Raw genomic sequence first — 18,914 nt, forward strand, 5'->3', positions numbered from 1 at the left:
TCTCCTCATGTGGTCTATGTTTCATTTTGTTTTAAACAGTTTGTGTCCACCACCTTATGATGTTTGATTGTGGTAAAGGTTCTGTGTGAATACAACTTTATCCACTTTTCCTGCTGCACTTCCCCATGGTTTCAGGCAAAGTTTATTTATTAGTGCCACAAGTAAGGCTTACATTAATGCTTCCTCCCACCACCCCCCGCTTCCTCCCCTCTCCCCCCCGCTTCCTCCCCTCTCCCGCCCGCTTCCTCCCCTCTCCCCCCCGCTTCCTCCCCTCTCCCCCCCGCTTCCTCCCCTCCCCCCCCCGCTTCCTCCCCTCTCCCCCCCGCTTCCTCCCCTCTCCCCCCCGCTTCCTCCCCTCTCCCCCCCGCTTCCTCCCCCTCCCCCCGCTTCCTCCCCTCCCCCCCGCTTCCTCCTCCCCCCCCCGCTTCCTCCCCCCCGCTTCCTCCCTCGCCCCCGCCTCCTCCCCTTCCCCCCGCCTCCTCCCCTCCCCCCCGCCTCCTCCCCTCCCCCCCGCCGCCTCCTCCCCCCCCGCTTCCTCCCCTCCCCCCGCTTCCTCCCCTCCCCCCGCCTCCTCCCCCCCGCCTCCTCCCCCCCCGCCTCCTCCCCCCGCCTCCTCCCCCCCCCGCCTCCTCCCCCCCCGCCTCCTCCCCCCCTGCCTCCTCCCCCCCCGCCTCCTCCCCCCCCTCCTCCCCCCCCCTCCTCCCCCCCCCGCCTCCCCCCCCCCGCCTCCTCCCCCCCCCCCCCCCCCGCCTCCTCCCCCCCCTCGAGGGGTGAGATGTGGATATTGTGAGGGGCTTTCTCCCTCTCTGTATCAGTGCAGCACACAAGATGAGAATGTGTTGATCCTGAAGCTGATTTCTTACCATCACAGGACACTCGCCTGATGAAGGGGCAGCGCTCCGAAAGTTCCTGACTCCCAATAAACCTGTTGGACTTTAACCTGATATTGTGAGACTTCTTACTGTGCTCAAGATATATGGTTAGGGAAATTAGCAGGGTAAATATGTGGGATTTGGCGGATAGGACCTGGGCAAGGTGTTCTGCATCATGGCTTCAATGTCGGGACATCGATTTACCAAATACTGACCCTATCTGGGTCCGTACTTGGGTGGCTGCTTCTTTACTGAGTTCAGCCAACCCAGGGTGGTTGTTGAGTTTGTGAACTTCTGGTCAATAAATCATAAACTGACAGTGCAACATCCACTTGCACCTCCCTGCACCACTGCCCCGCCCCCTCCCCCAAGTCAGTGAACCCTCCACCCCACCCTCTCACAACATCCTCCTCTCCTCACACCCCCCTCCCCCATACCCCAGGCTTTCTCCCTCTATGTATCAGGGCAGCATTGCAAGATGAGAAAGTGTAGATTCTGTAGCCGATTTCATGCCTTGAAGGAGCTTTTTTTTATCCATTCATGGGACATGGGCGTTGCTGGCTGGGCCAGTATTTAGTGCCCATTTCTAGTTGCCCTTGGAGGGCAGTTGAGAGTCAACCACATTGATGTGACTCTGGAGTCTTAGAATCCTACAGTGCAGAAGGAAGCCATTTGGCCCATCAAATCTGCACCGACCACAATCCCACCCAGGCCTATTCCCATAACCCTACATATTTACCCTGTTAATCCCCTGATTCTAGGGTCAATTTAGCACGGCCAATCAACCTAACCCAGACATCTTTAGACTCTGGGAGGAATTTGGAGTACCCGGAGGAAATCCACGCAGACATGGGGAGAATGTGCAAACTCCACACAGACAGTGACCCAAGCCATGAATTGGACCTGGGTTCCTGCCGCTGTGAGGCAGCAGTGCTAATCATTGTGCCACCTAGCTGCTCCTGTAGTCACGTGTAGACTAGATTGGATAAGGAAGGCAGATGTCCTACCTTAAAGGGACATTAGTGAACCAAATGGGGTTTTCTGACAATTGACAATGGTTTCATGGTCATCAGTAGATTCTTACTTACAGATATTGTTATTGAATTCAAATTCCGTCCCCTGCCCTGTGGGATTTGAACCTGGGTCTGCAGAACAGTAGCTGAGTTTCTGGATTAATCATCACTAAAGTACCACTAGGCCATCACCTCCCCCTTAACGTTTAATGTTGTTCCATCGTCTCTCCCAGGTAAGCTTGCCGACACACAACAGCAAGAGGATATCGGAGATGCTGAGGGAGTGTGCGGCTCGACTGGAATCTGATGAAGATCAGGATGTACATACTGAATCCTGTACTGCATTAGCTGAAGGTATAGTCACAACACAGCTGGGGCTAACTAAACCCTGTCTGTAAATTCAACCTTAAACCCATCTCTGGGAGTGTCCCAAAATCTAACTGGTCTTTTAAACCGATGAAAAATAAACTGTAAATCCATGATTGCAAAATCGTTTGCCCAGGGCATTTTCCCTTTGACTGGCTGCCCCCTCACCCCAGGGCAGGGAGCCCCCTGAACCCCTCGCCTGGCTGACCCCTATCCCCGCGGCTGGGTGCCCCCTCACCCTAGGAACAAGTCCCAGTGCATGCATCATTCTGTACCCAGGCTGGGCTGAAGGGTACAGACTGACTGGGGAAGTAGCTGCCGGGGACTGGTAAAGTGTGGCGAACCTCACAAATGGCACACAACCCGAATTCACCAGATCTCCTCATCATTAACAGTTGGTCATGCAATTTAGTGTGATCTGGAATATACTTTGTGAGATGGAATTTGATTTCATTTATTATTGTCACATGTATTAACATACAGTGAAAGGCATTGTTTCTTGCGCGCTACACAGACAAAGCATACTGTTCATAGAGAAGGAGAGGATAGGGTGCAGAATGTAGCATTACAGTCATAGCTAGGGTGTAGAGGAAGATCAACTTAATGCAAGGTAGGTCCATTCAAAAGTCTGACAGCAGCAGGGAAGAAGCTGTTCTTGAGTCGGTTGGTACGTGACCTCAGACTTTTGTGTTTGTTTCCCAATGGAAGAAGGTGGAAGAGAGAATGTCCGGAGTGCGTGGGGTCTTTAATTATGCTGGCTGCTTTACCGAGACAGCGGGAAGCGTAGACAGAGTTAATGGATGGGAGGCTGGTTTGCCTGATGCATTCTCAACTCTTTGTAGTTCTTGACCCTTTCTACTGCGTCCCCGTTGATGTAGACCGTAGGAAGGCAACTTGAGATTTGGAGAAATCCCTATCTGCTTGGTGATGTAGGAGAGTGGGATTAACAGGGTAAGTCTTCCAAAGAGCCAGTGTGGGCACGGTGGGCTGAATGGCCTCGATTTGTCTTGTCCTCTTCATCCAGATGCTTGTGGGCATGCTCGATCATTCTGGAAATGCTGACCAGACTGGGGTGTTTTTCCCGAGAAAAGAGGTGGCTCAGGTGTGATCTGGTAGAGATTGTTAAAATTATGTAAAGCTCTGATCAAGTCGATGTAGAGGAGATGATTCCACTAGTCAGGGGGCAGGTGGGGGATCAGACCTAGAGGGTCATAAATCATAGAATCCATACTGTGCAAAAGGAGACCATTCGGCCCATTGAATCTGTACCAACACTCTGACAGAACATCCCATGCAGGCTCTCTCCATCCCTGGAACCCCATATATTTATCCCACTAATTCCCCAATTCTACATAATTTAAGATGTCCAATCCACCTAACCTGCACATCTTTGGACACTAAGGGACAATTCAGCATGGTCAATCCATCTAACCTATGCATCTTTGGACACTAAAGGACAATTTAGCATGGCCAATCCACCTAACCTGCACATCTTTGGAGTGTGGGAGGAAATCAGAGCACCCAGAGGAAACCCACGTAGACCTATGCAGACTCCACACAGTCACCCAAGGCAGGAATCGATCTCGGGTCTCTGGTGCTGTGAGGCAGCAGTGCTAACCACTGTGCCGCCTGTAAGTAGAAGATAATTGCTGACATGGGGATTCAGGAGAGACATGTGACTGTCCTGAGAGTAGTGACAAAGTGGGACTCACTCCCACAGGGAGTGGCTGAGGCTAATAGTATCGATACAAGCAAGGGGAAGCTGGATAAAGGCATGAGGGAGAAAGGAACAGAAGGAAAGGTAAATGGGGTGAGATAAAGATGGAGGAAAGATGCCCTTGCTATGGAGGGAGTGCAGCGAAGGTTTACCGGGCTAATCCCTGGGATGGCAGGTCTGTCATATGAGGAGAGACTAAGTCGGTTAGGATTATATTCATTGGAGTTTAGAAGAGTGAGAGGGGATCTCATTAGAAACTTTTAAACTTCTAACAGGGTAGATTCAGAAAGAATGTTCCCGATGGTGGGGGGGGAGTCCAGAACTAGGGGTCATGAGGTGAGGAGAAATTTCTTCACCCAGAGGGTGATAAATGTGTGGAATTCACTCCCACAGAAAGTAGCTGAGGTAAAAATGTTGTGTGATTTTGAGAAGAAATTAGATATAGCTCTTGGGGCTAAAGGGATCAAAGGATATGAGGAGGAAGGGGGATCAGGATATTAAATTTGATGATCAGCCATGATCAAAATGAATGGCGGCACAGGCTTGAAGGGCCGAATGGCCTCCTGCTTCTAGTTTTGATGTTGAGGGAGGAGGTTTGATTGGCCCGCGAATGTTAGCACAGATCGGGAAGCTGTGTGGCCTGTGTTAGGCTCTGATTCCGTGAGCTGGGTGTTTAGCTGCCCTGAATGGTTTTCTGTGTCCCTTTGCAGACGAGCTCTCCATGGTTCTGCAGTCCTACCACCTGGCCCGGGACGGGAGTGTGGGGTCCCGAAGGAGGAAGGGAAATGAGTTGGACTACAGACGTGCCTCGCCCATCAGCTGCCAGGAGAAGACACAGATGTGGGAGTTCTTTAAGAAGTTGAACGAGCGCTGCGTGGAGTGCAGCCTGTGCCGCAAGCAGCTGTGCTACCACAACAGTACGACCAGCCTGCGAGAACATCTGAGACGCAAACACAACCTCAGCGAGCTCGACCTCCGCCAGTCCCAGGACGATTGCTCCTCGTCCTCCGAGTCCATGGGGCAGGAGCCCGAGGTGAAGAAGAACAAGCCGGTGACCCTCTCAGAACTGGTCCTGCACGATGCCAGACCCTGTTCAGAGAAGAGAGAGGAGGTGATCAATGACCTGATCCTGGGGGTGGTCTTCCGAGACCTCCAGCCTCTCACAGTCATCAATAACGAGGGTTTCAAAAGGCTACTCGGCTTCCTGGAGCCCAGTTATAAAATACCGTCAAGCATGCTCTTAGCCAATAGCCTGAGACACAAGTACACTCTCGCCAAGCTTCAATTGGAGCACTACCTCCACTCAGTCCCATCTCTGACTCTGTCTACAGATACCTGGACCTCACAGAGCAAACAGACCTACCTCACGGTGGTGGGCCACTTCATTGACTGTCGCTGGCGCCTGGCTCGCTGTGTCCTCAGGACAACCCCTCAGTACAACCCGGCACCAGACTACATCGGCGAGGTGCTCTACTCGGTCATCAGCGAGTTTGGCATCTCCTGCAAAGCGGTGAATTGCGTGGTGCACGACAGCGCTGGCAGCCTGCTGAGCAGCTCCCGCCTGCTGCAGGAGCGTTTCGGCTGGTCCAGCCTCTGCTGCGCCGGCCGCATGCTGCAGCTCTGCATCAAGCTGGGGCTGCAGGTGGAGCAGGTGCAGCACACTCTGAGCGTGGCCCGACGCATCGTCAACCACTTTGTGCACAGCGCCCGGGCAAGTGCTGAGCTCAACGCCAAGCTGGCCGAGATGAACAGAGAGAGGCTGGCGCTGGTGGTGGACACGGCCACTCGCTGGAGCAGCACCTTCGACATGTGTGAGAGACTGCTGGAGTTGCGCTGGGCGGTGAGCATGGTGCTGGAGGAGGACCGAACCGGCAGCCTGCCTGTTCAAAACCTGTCCGACCACCAGTGGAAGCTTCTGCAGGATCTGCTGCCCATCCTGAAGACTCTTAAAGTGGCGTCATCCTTCCTCAGTGAAGAGCAGAATGCCTCTGTGTCCTCCTTGGTCCCCTGTCTCCATGGGGTGATGACAGCCCTCCTACATCACCACGGCGACCCAGGCTGTATCGTCAGGACGGTGAGCGCAAAGATCAGGACAGAGATAGCCAAGCGCTGGAATCTCCCCGACGATGATGTGATGATGGAAAGTCCAGCCATCGTGGCCTCCTTCTTAGACCCTCGATTTAAAGATCTTCGCTTCCTCACTGCCGACACGCGTGACAAGGTGCACAGCAAGGTGAAGAACCTGCTGTCCAGTGCTGTGACCAGCCCTCAGTCCCATTCCTCCAGCTCCTCAGACGAGCAGGGTTCCAGAGACCACGAGCTGGGCGGCAAGCACAGGGATCGCAAGGGGAGCCACAAACTCGGCCAGTGTGAGTACGACCTCTTGTTTGGGGAGGACCCCACCGAGCGGATGCCGGAGATTCACCAGCAGCTGGAGAGTTACCTCGCTGAGCCTCTGCGTAAACGCAACACCAACCCCTTCGAGTGGTGGAAGAACAACGAGCATCGCTTCCCAGCCGTGGCCAACCTGGCTCGACACTACCTTGCCATTCCTGCCACCTCCGTGTCAGCCACCACAGCGTTCTTCTGTTCCAATAGTATCCCGGACCAGACCAGGTCAGCACTGCTGCCAGATGACATCGACCAGATTCTGTTCTTGCACAAGAACTTTGATTATATCGAATCACTGAAGAGATTCAGACAGTGAGGTCCCTGGACATGGGGATTTTGCAGATCTAATTTGATCCTTTCTCAACTTGTTCATTCACCTGAATCCAGCTTTGTGTCCCCACCCCTCCATCAACCCGCTCACAATTTGTCTGTGCCCTGAAGCTGTGAATATTGGCAGGCAAATTGACTAGGACAGGCATCGCAGCTGAGGCCTCTCCTGTCCTCCCAAGATCCATCGGATAGTGTGTCTGAAATCTGGCTCCCACCCTCCTGTGACAGGGAATTTTCCCAGCGCAGCAGCCTCACCCGGGGCGTGTGTGGCACAACAGTTAGCACTGCTGCCTCAGAGCACCAGGGACCCAGGTTTGATTCCAGGCTTGGGTCACTGTCTGTGTGGAGTCTGCACGTTCTCCCTTGTCTGCGTGGGTTTCCTCCGGGTGCTCCAGTATCCTCCCACATTCTGAAAGATGTGCTGGTTAGGGTGCATTGACCCGAACAGGTGCCAAAATGTGGCAACTAGGGGATTTTCACAGTAACTTCATTGCAGTGTTAATGTCAGCCTACTTGTGACTAATACACTTTTACTCTCAGATAACTCAGCTGTGACCAGAACTCTTGAAGAAACAATATCTCCCCGCACCCTCACCAGCCAAAACAGAAAACCTCTTAGTGTCTGTCTGTTAGATTTGAACAAGTTTCTCCACAGTCCTTGGGAAGTGAGGGGGAAGCACTTTCACCTCCCACCAGGAATGTCACAAAAAGCATTACTTCCATCGAAGAGCTTATGAAACGCAGTCATTTACATGCGGTGGCAGTGTAGACCAGCTTGTCGTGCACAGCAAGATCCCACGGGCTGCTCTGAAAGGTGTACCAGCAGGACCAATGCCCCTAAACGGCAGTCAAAGCCTCGGATCCAGTGTGCGAACGAGGCTGTGATCTGGTTTGACTCTGGATGCTGGGGAATTCTCTAACTCACGACACCCCGATTAGATTCTGCTAGACTTCCTCAGACAGCCCCACCAGGACTGAGACCTGGCAAGCAGGTGTCTGCTGCCTTGAGTTGTGGAAGGCAAGTTTCAGTGGCAGGATGGAGTTATCATAGAATCTCTACAGAGCAGAAGGAGGCCATTTGGCCCATCAAGTCCACACTGACCACAATCCCACCTAGGCACTATCCCCACAACCCACATGTATTCACCCTAGTTCCTCCCCGACACTAAGGGGTAACAACACGGCCAATCCACCTAACCTGCACATCTTGGGACACTAAGGGGCAATTTAGCATAGCCAATCCACCTAACTTGTACATCTTTGGACACTAAGGGGTAATTTAGCATGGCCAATCCACCTAACCTACACATCTTGGGACACTAAGGGGTAATTTAGCATAGCCAATCCACCTAATCTACACATCTTTGGACACTAAGGGGCAATTTAGCAAGGCGAATCCACCTAACCTGCACATCTTGGGACACTAAGGGGTAATTTAGCATAGCCAATCCACCTAATCTACACATCTTGGGACACTAAGGGGCAATTTAGCATAGCCAATCCACCTAATCTACACATCTTGGGACACTAAGGGGCAATTTAGCATGGCCAATCCACCTAACCTGCACATCTTGGGACACTAAGAGGGAATTTAGCATGGCCAATCCCCCTAACCCGCACATCTTTGGACTGTGGGAGGAAACCGGAGCACCCGGAGGAAACCCATGCAGACATGTGCAGACTCTACATAGACAGTGACCCAAGCCGGGGGTGGGGGTGAGGGAATGGTGGAGGAGGAGGTTTCAGGGGATCTGCCTTCACCCAGATCCATAACAACAACTGGAACCCTGAAGCCCAGCGAGCGGCTGAGACCATGAAAGGAACGCTGGAGAGAATAGGATCAGATGGGCTGAATGGTCATTCCTGGACTGACTCTGAGAGATGGGGATGAAATGTACAAGGCTTGAAACGTACTCAGTAAATGGGATATTCTCCACCGTCACAAAGCAAAGGCAGACAATTAATATTCGATCATTTCCCGGACCGTGTGAGAGAAAAATATTACCGGAAAATCTGTTGAAAGAAATGGCAGCCAGTGTATGCTTGTACAGAGTTTTATCAGTTAATTTCTGTTGAGGTGAATGTATAACTGACACATGATCACCCACGTTTAGCTCTGTTGTGATTTAGTGAATTTTGTGATTGTTTTGCTTTGGACCTTCGTTTTATTGCTGATCAGCAGAGAGATTCTGCTGGGGCAAAGTGTGCGTTAACCCTGCTCCCTCTGAACTGGCAAAGTGACCTGTCATGTCATACAATATTCCCCCTTTGAGGATCAGCTTGCTTTGATCCTCGTGCTACAGTGCGGAGTTGTGGAGCTCTCTCGGACTGGGCAAGTGCTGAGGAGGACCTGGATCCAAGATGGGCTGTAATGTCTTGTTAGCTTTGATGTTCTTTGGTCTCTCTTGTGGGGGAACCATGAATTGGATTCAGTTTGTATTTGTTTTTTTTTGGAGCAAGCAAGGAGATGGATTCCAATCCATCCGGTCCACTCTGCACACTGGCTTTGTGACTTTAAGAATGGAGTAAAAATTTATTTAAAAAAACAAACTCTTGCTTCTGAATAACCTCCCCACTGCTGACGAGTCTAAGGTGAAAGGTAGAATCTAAAACTTAGAGTGAAATTAGAAATCACTTCTCCAGGCACAATGTGGTAAATGTTTGGAATTCTCTTCCACAAAAGGCAGTTGATGCTCAATCATTAGTTAAATTTAACTCTAAGATCGATAGCTCTCTGTTATCCAAGTGAGAGAAATGGATAAAAAATGGATGTACGGAGTTTGGTCACTGATTAGCCATGATCTATACCCAAGGCCAGAATCGAGCCTGGGTCCCTGGCGCTGTGAGCCAGCAATACTAACCACTGTGTCGCCCTCGCATGTTTGAACAAGGTCAGCTTTCGCTCTTCTAAACTCTGAGAGGGTGGCACAATGTTTAGCACTGCTGCCTCACAGGGCCAGCGACCCGGGTTCAGTTCCCAGCTTGGGTGACTGTCTGTGCAGAGTATGCATGTTCTCCCCGTGTCTGCGTGGGTTTCCTCCGGTTTCCTTCTGCAATCCAAAGATGTGCAGGTTAGGTGGATTGGCCATGCTAAATTGCCCCTTAGTCCAGAGGGATTAGATGGGATAAATGCAAGGGGTTATGGGTAGAGCCTGGATAGGATTGTGGTTGGTGCAGACTTGATATGTCAAATGGCCTCCTTCTGCTCTGTAGGATTCAATGATTCTACGAATACAAACCCAGACTATTTAGTGTCTCTTGATAGGATAATTCTCTCATCTCAGAAATTAGCCTGGTGAATCTCTTTTGGACCTCCTCCAAGGCTATTCCAATGTTACCGGTGAATATTCAGGTCCCGCTGGTGGTCACTTTGTAATCTCGCCTCTGAAATGGCTTTCATATCAAAGTTTCTTCTATATTCCCACTTCTATCAATTCATCGCCTTGTTACAAATGCTCGAATATTTTGGTGTAGGGGCTTTAATTATGTCATTTAAAGTTTATTTATTAGTGTCACAAGTAGGCTAACATTAACACTGCAATGAAGTTACTTGAAAATCCCTTAGCCACCACACTCTGGCACCTGTTCGGGTTACACTGAGGGAGAATTTATCACGGCCAGTGCACTCTAACCAGCACGTCTTTTGGACTGTGGGAGGAAACTGGAGCACCTGGAGGAAACCCACGTAGACACAGGGAGAATGTGCAGACTCCACACAGACAGTGACCCAAGTGGGGAATGGAACTCAGGCCCCTGGCACTCTGACTTCATTCGCTGGTGGTGTAGTCCTTCTGTTTGCGTACACTCTGTCCTTTCCTGTCACGCTCTGGTTATTATTACTCATGTTGCCTTGTTGTCCCTCTACGACTTTCCGAACTTCCTGTCTCACAGGTACCCTCCCACTCACTATTTAGTTTAAAGCTCCTCTCTGAACGGGACTGACTAAATCAGGTCTTCAGAAGAAAATTTCTGATCTGGTCAGGCAGTTTTTGAAAGAATAAACTTGTGTTGACATCAGGCCTTGGATTCAGGACGTCCCAACGATCTTTATCACCAGTGAGGTATTTCTGAAGCGTAATTACTGTTCCAATGACAGGTCATCTGCACAAGGCAAAACCCAACCAACAGCAACATATCTGATAATGACCATGCCTGGTGGCTGAGGGATGAACACTGGCCAGGACGCAGGAGAGAACTCCCTTACTTCCTTCAGAGCAGCGGCCATCAGATCTTTCACATTGCCTGAGAGTAGATGGAGCCTTGCTTTAACCATTGAACCCTACAGTGCAGAAGGTGGCCATTTGGCCTAACAATCCAGCCCAGGCCCTATCCCCTTAACCCCGCCTAGTTACCCTGCTAATCACCCTGACACTAAGGGTGGGCAATCCACCTAACCCGCACATCTTTGGATGTGGGAGGAAAACGGAGCACCCAGAGAAAACCCACGCAGAGATGGGGAGAAGGTGCAGACTCTGCACAGACAGCTAAATTTCCCCTTATTGTCCCAAGATGTGTAGGTGAGATGGACTGGCCATGCTAAATTGTCTGTCAGTGTCCAGAGATGTGTGGTTTAGGGGGATTGGTGGGGTAAATGTGTGGGGTTACGGGGATAGGCCTTGGGCGGGATGCTCTGTGGGAGAGTCGGTGTGGATGCAATGGGCCGAATGTCCTGCAGTGTGGGGATTGTGTGTGTTATCCTTAGACTGTGGGCCTGGTACTGGAGTCCCCACCATCAGCCCAGAGGGAGTGAGTGTGAGGGAGGTGAGGGGATGGGGGGGAGTTTTGAGGGGAGGGGGAGATTGTGGGGGGGGGAGGGGGGGTTAAGGGGGGGAGGGGAGGTTTGAGTTTTTTTAACCTTGTTGCCAGGAGTTGACGTCACGGCGCTTCCGGGTTAAAGGTCGCGGTTTCCGGTCTCCATTTTTTTTCCTCCTGAGGCGGCAGAAGCGGCGACAATAAAAATGGTGAGAAAATCAAACCCCCCCAAACCCGGGAGAAACCCCCCAAAACCCGGCTCCGGGACCATGGGGGACTCAGAGAGCGACACCGGGAAAGGGAGCGGGGCCCCGGGGGGAGCGGAGCGACCAAACCCGAGGCCTGGAGAGCGGCTGAGAGCCAAACCCCCAAATCACCCGCAAAACCCCGTAAAACCGCACTAACCCTCCCAAATCACCCGCAAAACACCCCGAAACCCCCTAAAAACCCACTAACCCTCCCAAATCACCCGCAAAACACCCCGAAACCCCCTAAAAACCCACTAAACCTCCCAAATCACCCGTAAAACACCCCGAAACCCACTAAACCTCCCAAATCACCCATAAAACACCCTAATACACCCGCAAAACACCCTAAAACCCAACTAAACCCCCGAAATCACCCATAAAACACTCCAGTAAACCTCCAGAACACCCTGAAAGCCCTAAAAATGCATTAAACCGCCCAAATAAACCTTCGAAACACCCCGAACCCCCCCCCAAAAAACTCACTATAACTCCCAGTACACCTGCAAAACCCGCTAAAGCACAGCAGAAGCCTCCCAAATCCCCTTAACGCAATAAAACCCCAAAATATCCAAAACCCACTAAGTTCCCCTGAAACCCCCAAATCAGCCTTAAAACCTCCCCAGCAACCCCCTCAAAACCTCCCAAATCACCCCAAAATAAGCTCCAAAACCCACTAAAACATCCCTAAGATCTTGCAAACACCCCAGAACACTGCAAAATCCCAAATAAATGTCTCCAAAACAGCCTAAAAACCCACTAAACATCCCCAGAAAACACAGCAAAACCCAATAAACCCCCCAAATAAACTCCAAAACCCACTAAATTGCCCCAGACACCCCCCCCCCAAAATCCCTAAAACTCAATAAAACCTCAAATAAACTACAGAACTCACTAAACTGCCCTGAAACACACTAAGTTACTTTTCAAACACCCAAAAAATCTCAAATTAAACCGCTCATTACCTCCAGAGCCACTAAATCTCCAAGTAAACCTTCAGCACCCACAAAACTCCCCCAAAACCCTTCAAGTCCCCAAATGAACCTATTAAATAACCACCCCCCCCCCCCCCCCATTTCACTAAATTCCTGCCAAAAAGCCCACTACTGCCTTCCCAGAATCCAGTAAATCCCAAAAAAAACCCAAATTCTGCTTGACTCCCAAAATTCCACTGACTGCCCCAAGACCCCAACTGCTGAATTGAAACCCAAAAACCCTCCCTCTGGTGAGGGAGTGGCAGAATCTGAGCCAATAAACCCTAAATATACCCCAAATATTCACTCAACTGCCTCTCCCCCGCACCACATCATTCCAGTTGGGGGCTTAGAGCCAATTAACTCCCACTAAAGCCTCTTAAATAAACCCCCACCCCCAAAACAAATCCCTAAACTCCCCTTTACCCGGGATAACGGGTTCTAAGACAACTAAACTTCCAAACCAACACCCCCATCCCCCAATAAACCCAACAATCTTCCCAAAACAAAACAACCACCCTCCCACCTCAGGCCCAACAAAATCTCCCGCAACCCAACAAATCCCCTCCCCCACCAAAAGCAAATAAACACCCCAAAAAGGCTAAAACCCTTCGAGAACCTCTTCTCCCTCAAACCCAACCCCCTGAAATCTCTAACCTCCTCCAGCCCTGATAATCCACTTATTCCTGCGTTCAGGTCTCGTGAACGTCCCTCAATTTTAATTGCCCCAAGATTGGCAGGTTTCCCTTCAGTTATTTGGCCTTAATGTCTGGAATTGCCCCTGCTCTTTAAAGACGCAACCCAAAACCCAACCTCCGCAACCAAGTTTTGGTCACCTGCCGTAACATCTCCTGTGACATTGGATGTCTGTACTTTTTAAAAATCAGACTGCTATACGAATGCAAGTTGATGCCGTTCAGGGATTGAAAATAGTGAAGGGCATTTGGGGAGTAACTGGAGGGGAGGGGGTGGGGGGAAAGGGGGAAAGAGCAAATAGGAAACCCGGAATCAGTCACAGCTTAAGAAGTGAAATCAGGCACGGATAAAAAAACTCAGAAAATGTCTTTTGCTCCAGTTGTTGGGAGAAAGTGAGACACGTGGACACAAGGAAGAAAGACATCTGAGTTTGGGTTTGGAGGAGTGCAAAAACAATTTTTTGGGATCGGGACCACTGAACTGTTTTGGCTGCTGATAACTGATTATGTGGTGAGCTGAGTGGTTTTATACCGTTTCTCCAGCTTTCGATGAGCCTCTTTCCTATTTATTTTGTTTCAGTCGCACACCATTCTCCTCGTGCAGCCTACAAAGCGACCAGAGGGAAGGACCTATGCAGATTATGAATCAGTCAATGAATGTATGGAAGGTATGGCGCAGGAATTGGAGTTGATGCAAATTTAATCTCCAGATTTTAACTTGAATCTGTGGGTGGATTTGTGAGGAATAGAGCATTGAGTCTGGCCAGTGACCGCTTTGAGGAAACCAGCTTGGACCTTTGTGTTCACTGGAAGCTGCTGAGCATTTGCAACTTATTGCCCCCCCCGCCCCCCCACACATCCAAGGCTGCTCTCGCTGCGGTTCACATTTCGAGGGTGCTGTTCTTTAGTGTGAGTTGAGGTTAATTTGTCAACGGGCTGTTCTGCTGGGGCAACTCCTCTGTTCAGTGGCACAGAACTTGATTAAAGCTGAAAAAAAGGGACACGTCAAAGCTTTACACCTTGCACCCATCAGGACACTTCGCAAGAATGTTAGTTTAAGGGGAAAACAGCAATGGAAGGAGAAAGCTAATGGGTGTTGGCAAGTGGACTCTGGTAGAAATTTTGCCATTAAGAATGCATTAGTTGATGGTGACTGACAGATAACTGCCAAACATTGTTTGAAATTTAAACCTGGCAGCTTGATCTGATTGGTCAAGGCATTGTCCTGAGGAATGAATCAGCAAATGGCTGTCACTTGCATCTGTTTCAGCTAAACAAAATAAATGACAGCCATTCTGCTCTCCCACTTAGACTGACATTGTTGTGAAGTGGCCTAATGATTTAAAGTTTAAAAGTTTATTTATTAGTCACAACTAAGCTTACATTAACACTGCAATTAAGTTACTGTTAAAATCCCCTAGTCTGCCATACTCCAGCGCCTGTTCGGGTACACTGAGGGAGAATTTAGCACGGCCACTGCACCTAACCAGCATGTCTTTTGGACTGTGGAAGGAAACCGGAGCACCCGGAGGAAACCCATGCAGACACGGGGAGAATGTGCAGACTCCGTACAAGCTGGGTCCCTGGAACTGAGATAGCAGTGCTAACCACTAACGGGTGCAAGACAAAAAGCTTTGACGGCATACCGCTTTTTCCAACAATACCTTTTGAACAAAATCCAGGCTCGTTCTTTAGTGAGCAGCACAAGAAACCAGGCTGGATTACCTTTGACCAGCTCCTGATGCCATGCTTACCTCTGGAATGTAATCACACAGGACCTATTGATGCTGATGTTAAGCTGTTCCTCAAAACAACTACCATTTGCTCACCTGTCCCAACATTGTGTGCAGTGTGGTGTCAAATCTGGTTTTGTAATCTTCCTGTGCATACCTACCGCCTGTACCTAGGCGCTATGTAAATGCAACTGATGACGGTTTATCCAGATTTCTTTTGTGAAGCAATTTCCAACCCCTCATTGTTTTGTGGTCGTCTCTTTGACGTTCCAGTTATTTTTTCTTTTGTGAAAGTGAGCAAATAGATTGAGGTGGATCTGTGAATTTTAATGTGCAGTGAAGTTTTTTTTTATTCATTTGTGGGACATGGGCATTGTTGGCTGGGCCAGCATTTATTGCCCATCCCTAATTGCCTGAGGGCAGCTGAGAGTCAGCCACGTTGTTGTGGCTCTGGATTCACATAGGCCAGACTGAGTAAGGGAGGCAGATTTCCTTCCCTAAAGGGACTTAGTGAACCAGATGGGTTTTTTCGACAATCGTCGATGGCTTCACGGTCATCAGTAGATTCTTAATTCTAGATTTTTTTTATTGAATTCAGATTCCACCACCAGCCGTGGCAGGATTCAAAGCAGGGTCCCCAGAACAGTGGCTGAGTTTCTGGAATAATGGTCTAGCGATAATACCACTGGGCCATTGACTCCCTGAGCTCCGGGAGCAGTGATTAGGTTGTGTAATAGGGTAGGTGAGAAGAGTGCGGGAAATGGTGTGAATGCGAGGTCTCGAGATTCAGCATTCCTTTACTGTCGCTGGGTCAGAATTCTAACAGCATCATGGGTGTACCTACACCAGTAAGAAGTCTCTCAACACCAGGTTAAAGTCCAACAGGTTTATTTGGTAGTAAACGCCACTAGCTTTCGGAGTTCTGCTACCAAATAAACCTGTTGGACTTTAACCTGGTGTTGTGAGACGACTTAGTGCGTTAACCCCAGTCCAACACCAACATCTCCACATCATGTACTTACACCACACAGGACTGCAGTGGATAAAGGCAGTGGCTCACCACCAGCTGGAGATGGGCAGTAAATGCTGGTCTAGCCAGTGATCCACACGTCCCACAAACGGATAAAAGAAAGTTCGGCATTCGGTGTACCAGAGGAATCAAACTGAAGAGTTGAGACTCTCACGCAGTGTTTGCATTTGTTCCTCAGGTGTCTGCAAAATGTTTGAAGAGCATTTGAAAAGGATGAACCCAAACAGTCCATCCATCACGTATGACATTAGCCAGCTCTTTGACTTTATTGATGACCTTGCTGACCTCAGCTGCCTTGTGTAAGTGCTGTTGCTTTGTCCCCTCAAGCCTGTCCAGCAATCAGTTCAGTCTCCTGATCTGTTTCTTCATTTTAATCTGTTATTCAACCCATAATACCCTAACAAAAATCTATCAACTTAAGTTTTGATCATTTTTAATTCACCCCCCCCACCTCAGCAGTTTAACAGTTTCAGATTTTCCTCTGTGAAGAAGTGCTTCCTGATACCACCAAGAACAGTCTAGAAACTTTCTTTCAGTATTAACATTACAGTATGCAGCAGGTTTGGCTGTATTGGCACTAACCTGGGGTCTTATCACAGAACTTCAGAATACAGGAGGCCATTCAGCCCATCAAACCTGTACCACCAGTAATCCCACCCAGACCCTAGCCCCGTAACCCCACATATTTACCCTGCTAGTCCTGCAAGACAATAAGGGGCAATCAGTTTTACCATGGCCAGTCCACCTAATCTGCACATCTTTGGATTGTGGGAGGAAACTGGAGCAGCCAGAGAAAACCCATGCAGACATGGGGAGAACATGCAGACTCCACACAGTGACTCAAGCTGGGAATCAAATTGGGATCCCTGACACTGTGAGGCAGCAGTGCTAACCACTGTGCCCCCACTGGTCTGGCATTGAATATAAAAACATAGAAGATTTTGGCCCTTCGAGCCTGCTCCGCCATTCATTACGATCACGGCAGATCATCCAACTCAATAGCCCAATCCTGCTTTCTTCCCATAACCTTTGATCCCGTTAACTCCCAAGTGCTATATTCAGCTGCCTCTTGAATACATTCAATGTTTTGGCATCAACTACTTCCTACGATGAAGCTTTTAGGCAAACACTTTTCTTTTGTTCTCCAGATATCGTGCAGACACACAGACTTACCAGCCTTACAACAAGGACTGGCTGAAGGAGAAGATCTACATTCTGCTCCGTCGACAAGCGCAGCAGGCAGGAAAGTAGCTGCTGTTCTGGCTTAGCAGATCAGTGCTCTGCACCCAGAGTGATTGCACCAATTTTTTTTTTAGCTCACAGATGTACCTCTTCAGATCCTGGGAGCACTTCAAATGTGCTGCTGCAGATCTCAGTATTTTTGTAGAAATAATCTGATTTATTTCAACCCCTGATCCCCTTTCTCAAGCCCGTTAGAAAAGCTTCCTCCCTTTTTATTAAATCATGCATTGGTGTTTTAAAACAGTAAGCAGATTGATTGGAATAAAGGGCCCAGCATTCATACACTGATGTCAAAAAACAAACCTGACTGCTTTTTGTCATTCCTGCGTGTACTCTGACATCATACCCTCACATAGGCCTATGTTCAGATCATCTTAAGACGAGAGTGGTTTTGCAAACAATTTTTCTGTAACCTGTCCTGTCAATAGAACTGTGAGGACTTTGCAGCCTGTTGGAAGAAAAGCTCTTTTGGGTTAAGGATTTTTCTAGAAAGTTGAAACTTCTTATCTGATGTGTTGTTTCTGCAGAGTTATTTCTGTAGGACCATTTGGTTAGCCAGTAGTGTTTTATTTTTGTTGCTTCAGGTTATGGTTTATGCAGATTAAATGTTTCGTTTTAATATGAAAACAATCGGTTCATCAGCGTTACTTTATTTAAACATCATCAGAGTTGGATGATGCATGGGGTGTGCCTCTAAATCCCACATCACCGTGCTACTTCCTTAGAGAGAGAGAGAAAGAAAGAAAACGTTCCCTGGTGATTTATTCCCATGTTCTCAGGGATTGGGATAAATTGTCCTTTTAGGCAAGCATTCTGTAAACCTCAGCCGGCTGGCCAGCCAGCTACCAAAAGGGAAAATGCTTAAAAATCTCAGCAGGATTGGCAGCGTCAGTAAGGAGAGAAAAGATGTCAAAAGCTTTAACAGAGGATCATCTGGACTTGAAACGTCAGCTCTTTTCTCTCCTTACAGATGCTGCCAATCCTGCTGAGATTTTCCAGCATTTTCTCTTTTGGTTTCAGATTCCAGAATCTGCAGTAATTTGTTTTTATCCAGTCAGCCTGCTAAATACACTCGCCTTTGTAGGACAGGAGAGGAATTTGGCTGTGCAGCTAGTCCTGGTTGCGGAAAGAATACTTTGCATTGGCAAAGGAGTTGGGGGGATTATGGGAAGTTAATGGAATAAAATGCGTGAAATATTAAACTGGTCTGGGGTTATATGGGTAGCATTCAGCAACACTGGAGAATGCCTAGATTGGAACTTAAAATCCACAACTCCATAAGATTGATACTTAGACACATTAAGATGAACAGTATCAGGTAAATGCAGGTTCTAGCTCCTTGCTCTGTAGAGTCACTGCCTGAGAGAGGTGGGGGAAAGGGTAGCCACACTTGAGAGAATCCCTCCTGTAAACCCTGGTCCCAGTTAACCTAAAGCAGTCTCAGCAAGTTATCGCCACAGCAACATGATCAAATGATTTACTTCTGCTCAAGCTTGTACCTTCATTATGTTTGGATAGGGGGGAGAAATGTTAGTAACTGACAGGATTGAAGGA

At 49.1% G+C, this 18,914-nt stretch overlaps 2 protein-coding genes across 2 annotated transcripts; both read left to right on the forward strand.

The window, feature by feature from the left end:
• The first annotated feature begins 2,158 nt into the window (after window positions 1-2,158).
• zbed4l2 (zinc finger BED-type containing 4-like 2) lies at window positions 2,159-6,675 on the forward strand. Its single transcript, XM_080218346.1, has 2 exons — window positions 2,159-2,239; window positions 4,679-6,675. Exon 2 carries the CDS (start codon window positions 4,690-4,692, stop codon window positions 6,673-6,675), a length of 1,986 nt encoding a protein of 661 aa, XP_080074472.1. The 5' UTR covers window positions 2,159-2,239; window positions 4,679-4,689.
• Window positions 6,676-11,585: 4,910 nt separating this feature from the next.
• Window positions 11,586-17,990, forward strand: erh (ERH mRNA splicing and mitosis factor). The gene is made up of 4 exons (XM_080218256.1): window positions 11,586-11,650; window positions 13,936-14,023; window positions 16,297-16,417; window positions 17,267-17,990. The coding sequence occupies exons 1-4, from the start codon at window positions 11,648-11,650 to the stop codon at window positions 17,367-17,369; spliced, it is 315 nt and encodes a 104-aa protein (XP_080074382.1). The 5' UTR covers window positions 11,586-11,647; the 3' UTR covers window positions 17,370-17,990.
• Window positions 17,991-18,914: the final 924 nt, after the last annotated feature.

The sequence above is a fragment of the Carcharhinus amblyrhynchos genome, unplaced genomic scaffold (genome assembly GCF_965287045.1).
Source record: "Carcharhinus amblyrhynchos unplaced genomic scaffold, sCarAmb.v2.hapA scaffold_37, whole genome shotgun sequence".
NCBI classification, from domain to species: Eukaryota; Metazoa; Chordata; class Chondrichthyes; order Carcharhiniformes; family Carcharhinidae; genus Carcharhinus; species Carcharhinus amblyrhynchos.

Excerpts from the sequence above, each read along its gene's own strand:
- zbed4l2 (XM_080218346.1), top strand. The coding sequence starts at position 4,690 with ATGGTTCTGCAGTCCTACCACCTGGCCCGGGACGGGAGTGTGGGGTCC.
- erh (XM_080218256.1), top strand. Across the intron at positions 14,024-16,296 it reads AGTCAATGAATGTATGGAAG|GTGTCTGCAAAATGTTTGAA; the intron begins GTATGGCGCAGG and ends TTTGTTCCTCAG. Across the intron at positions 16,418-17,266 it reads GCTGACCTCAGCTGCCTTGT|ATATCGTGCAGACACACAGA; the intron begins GTAAGTGCTGTT and ends TTTGTTCTCCAG.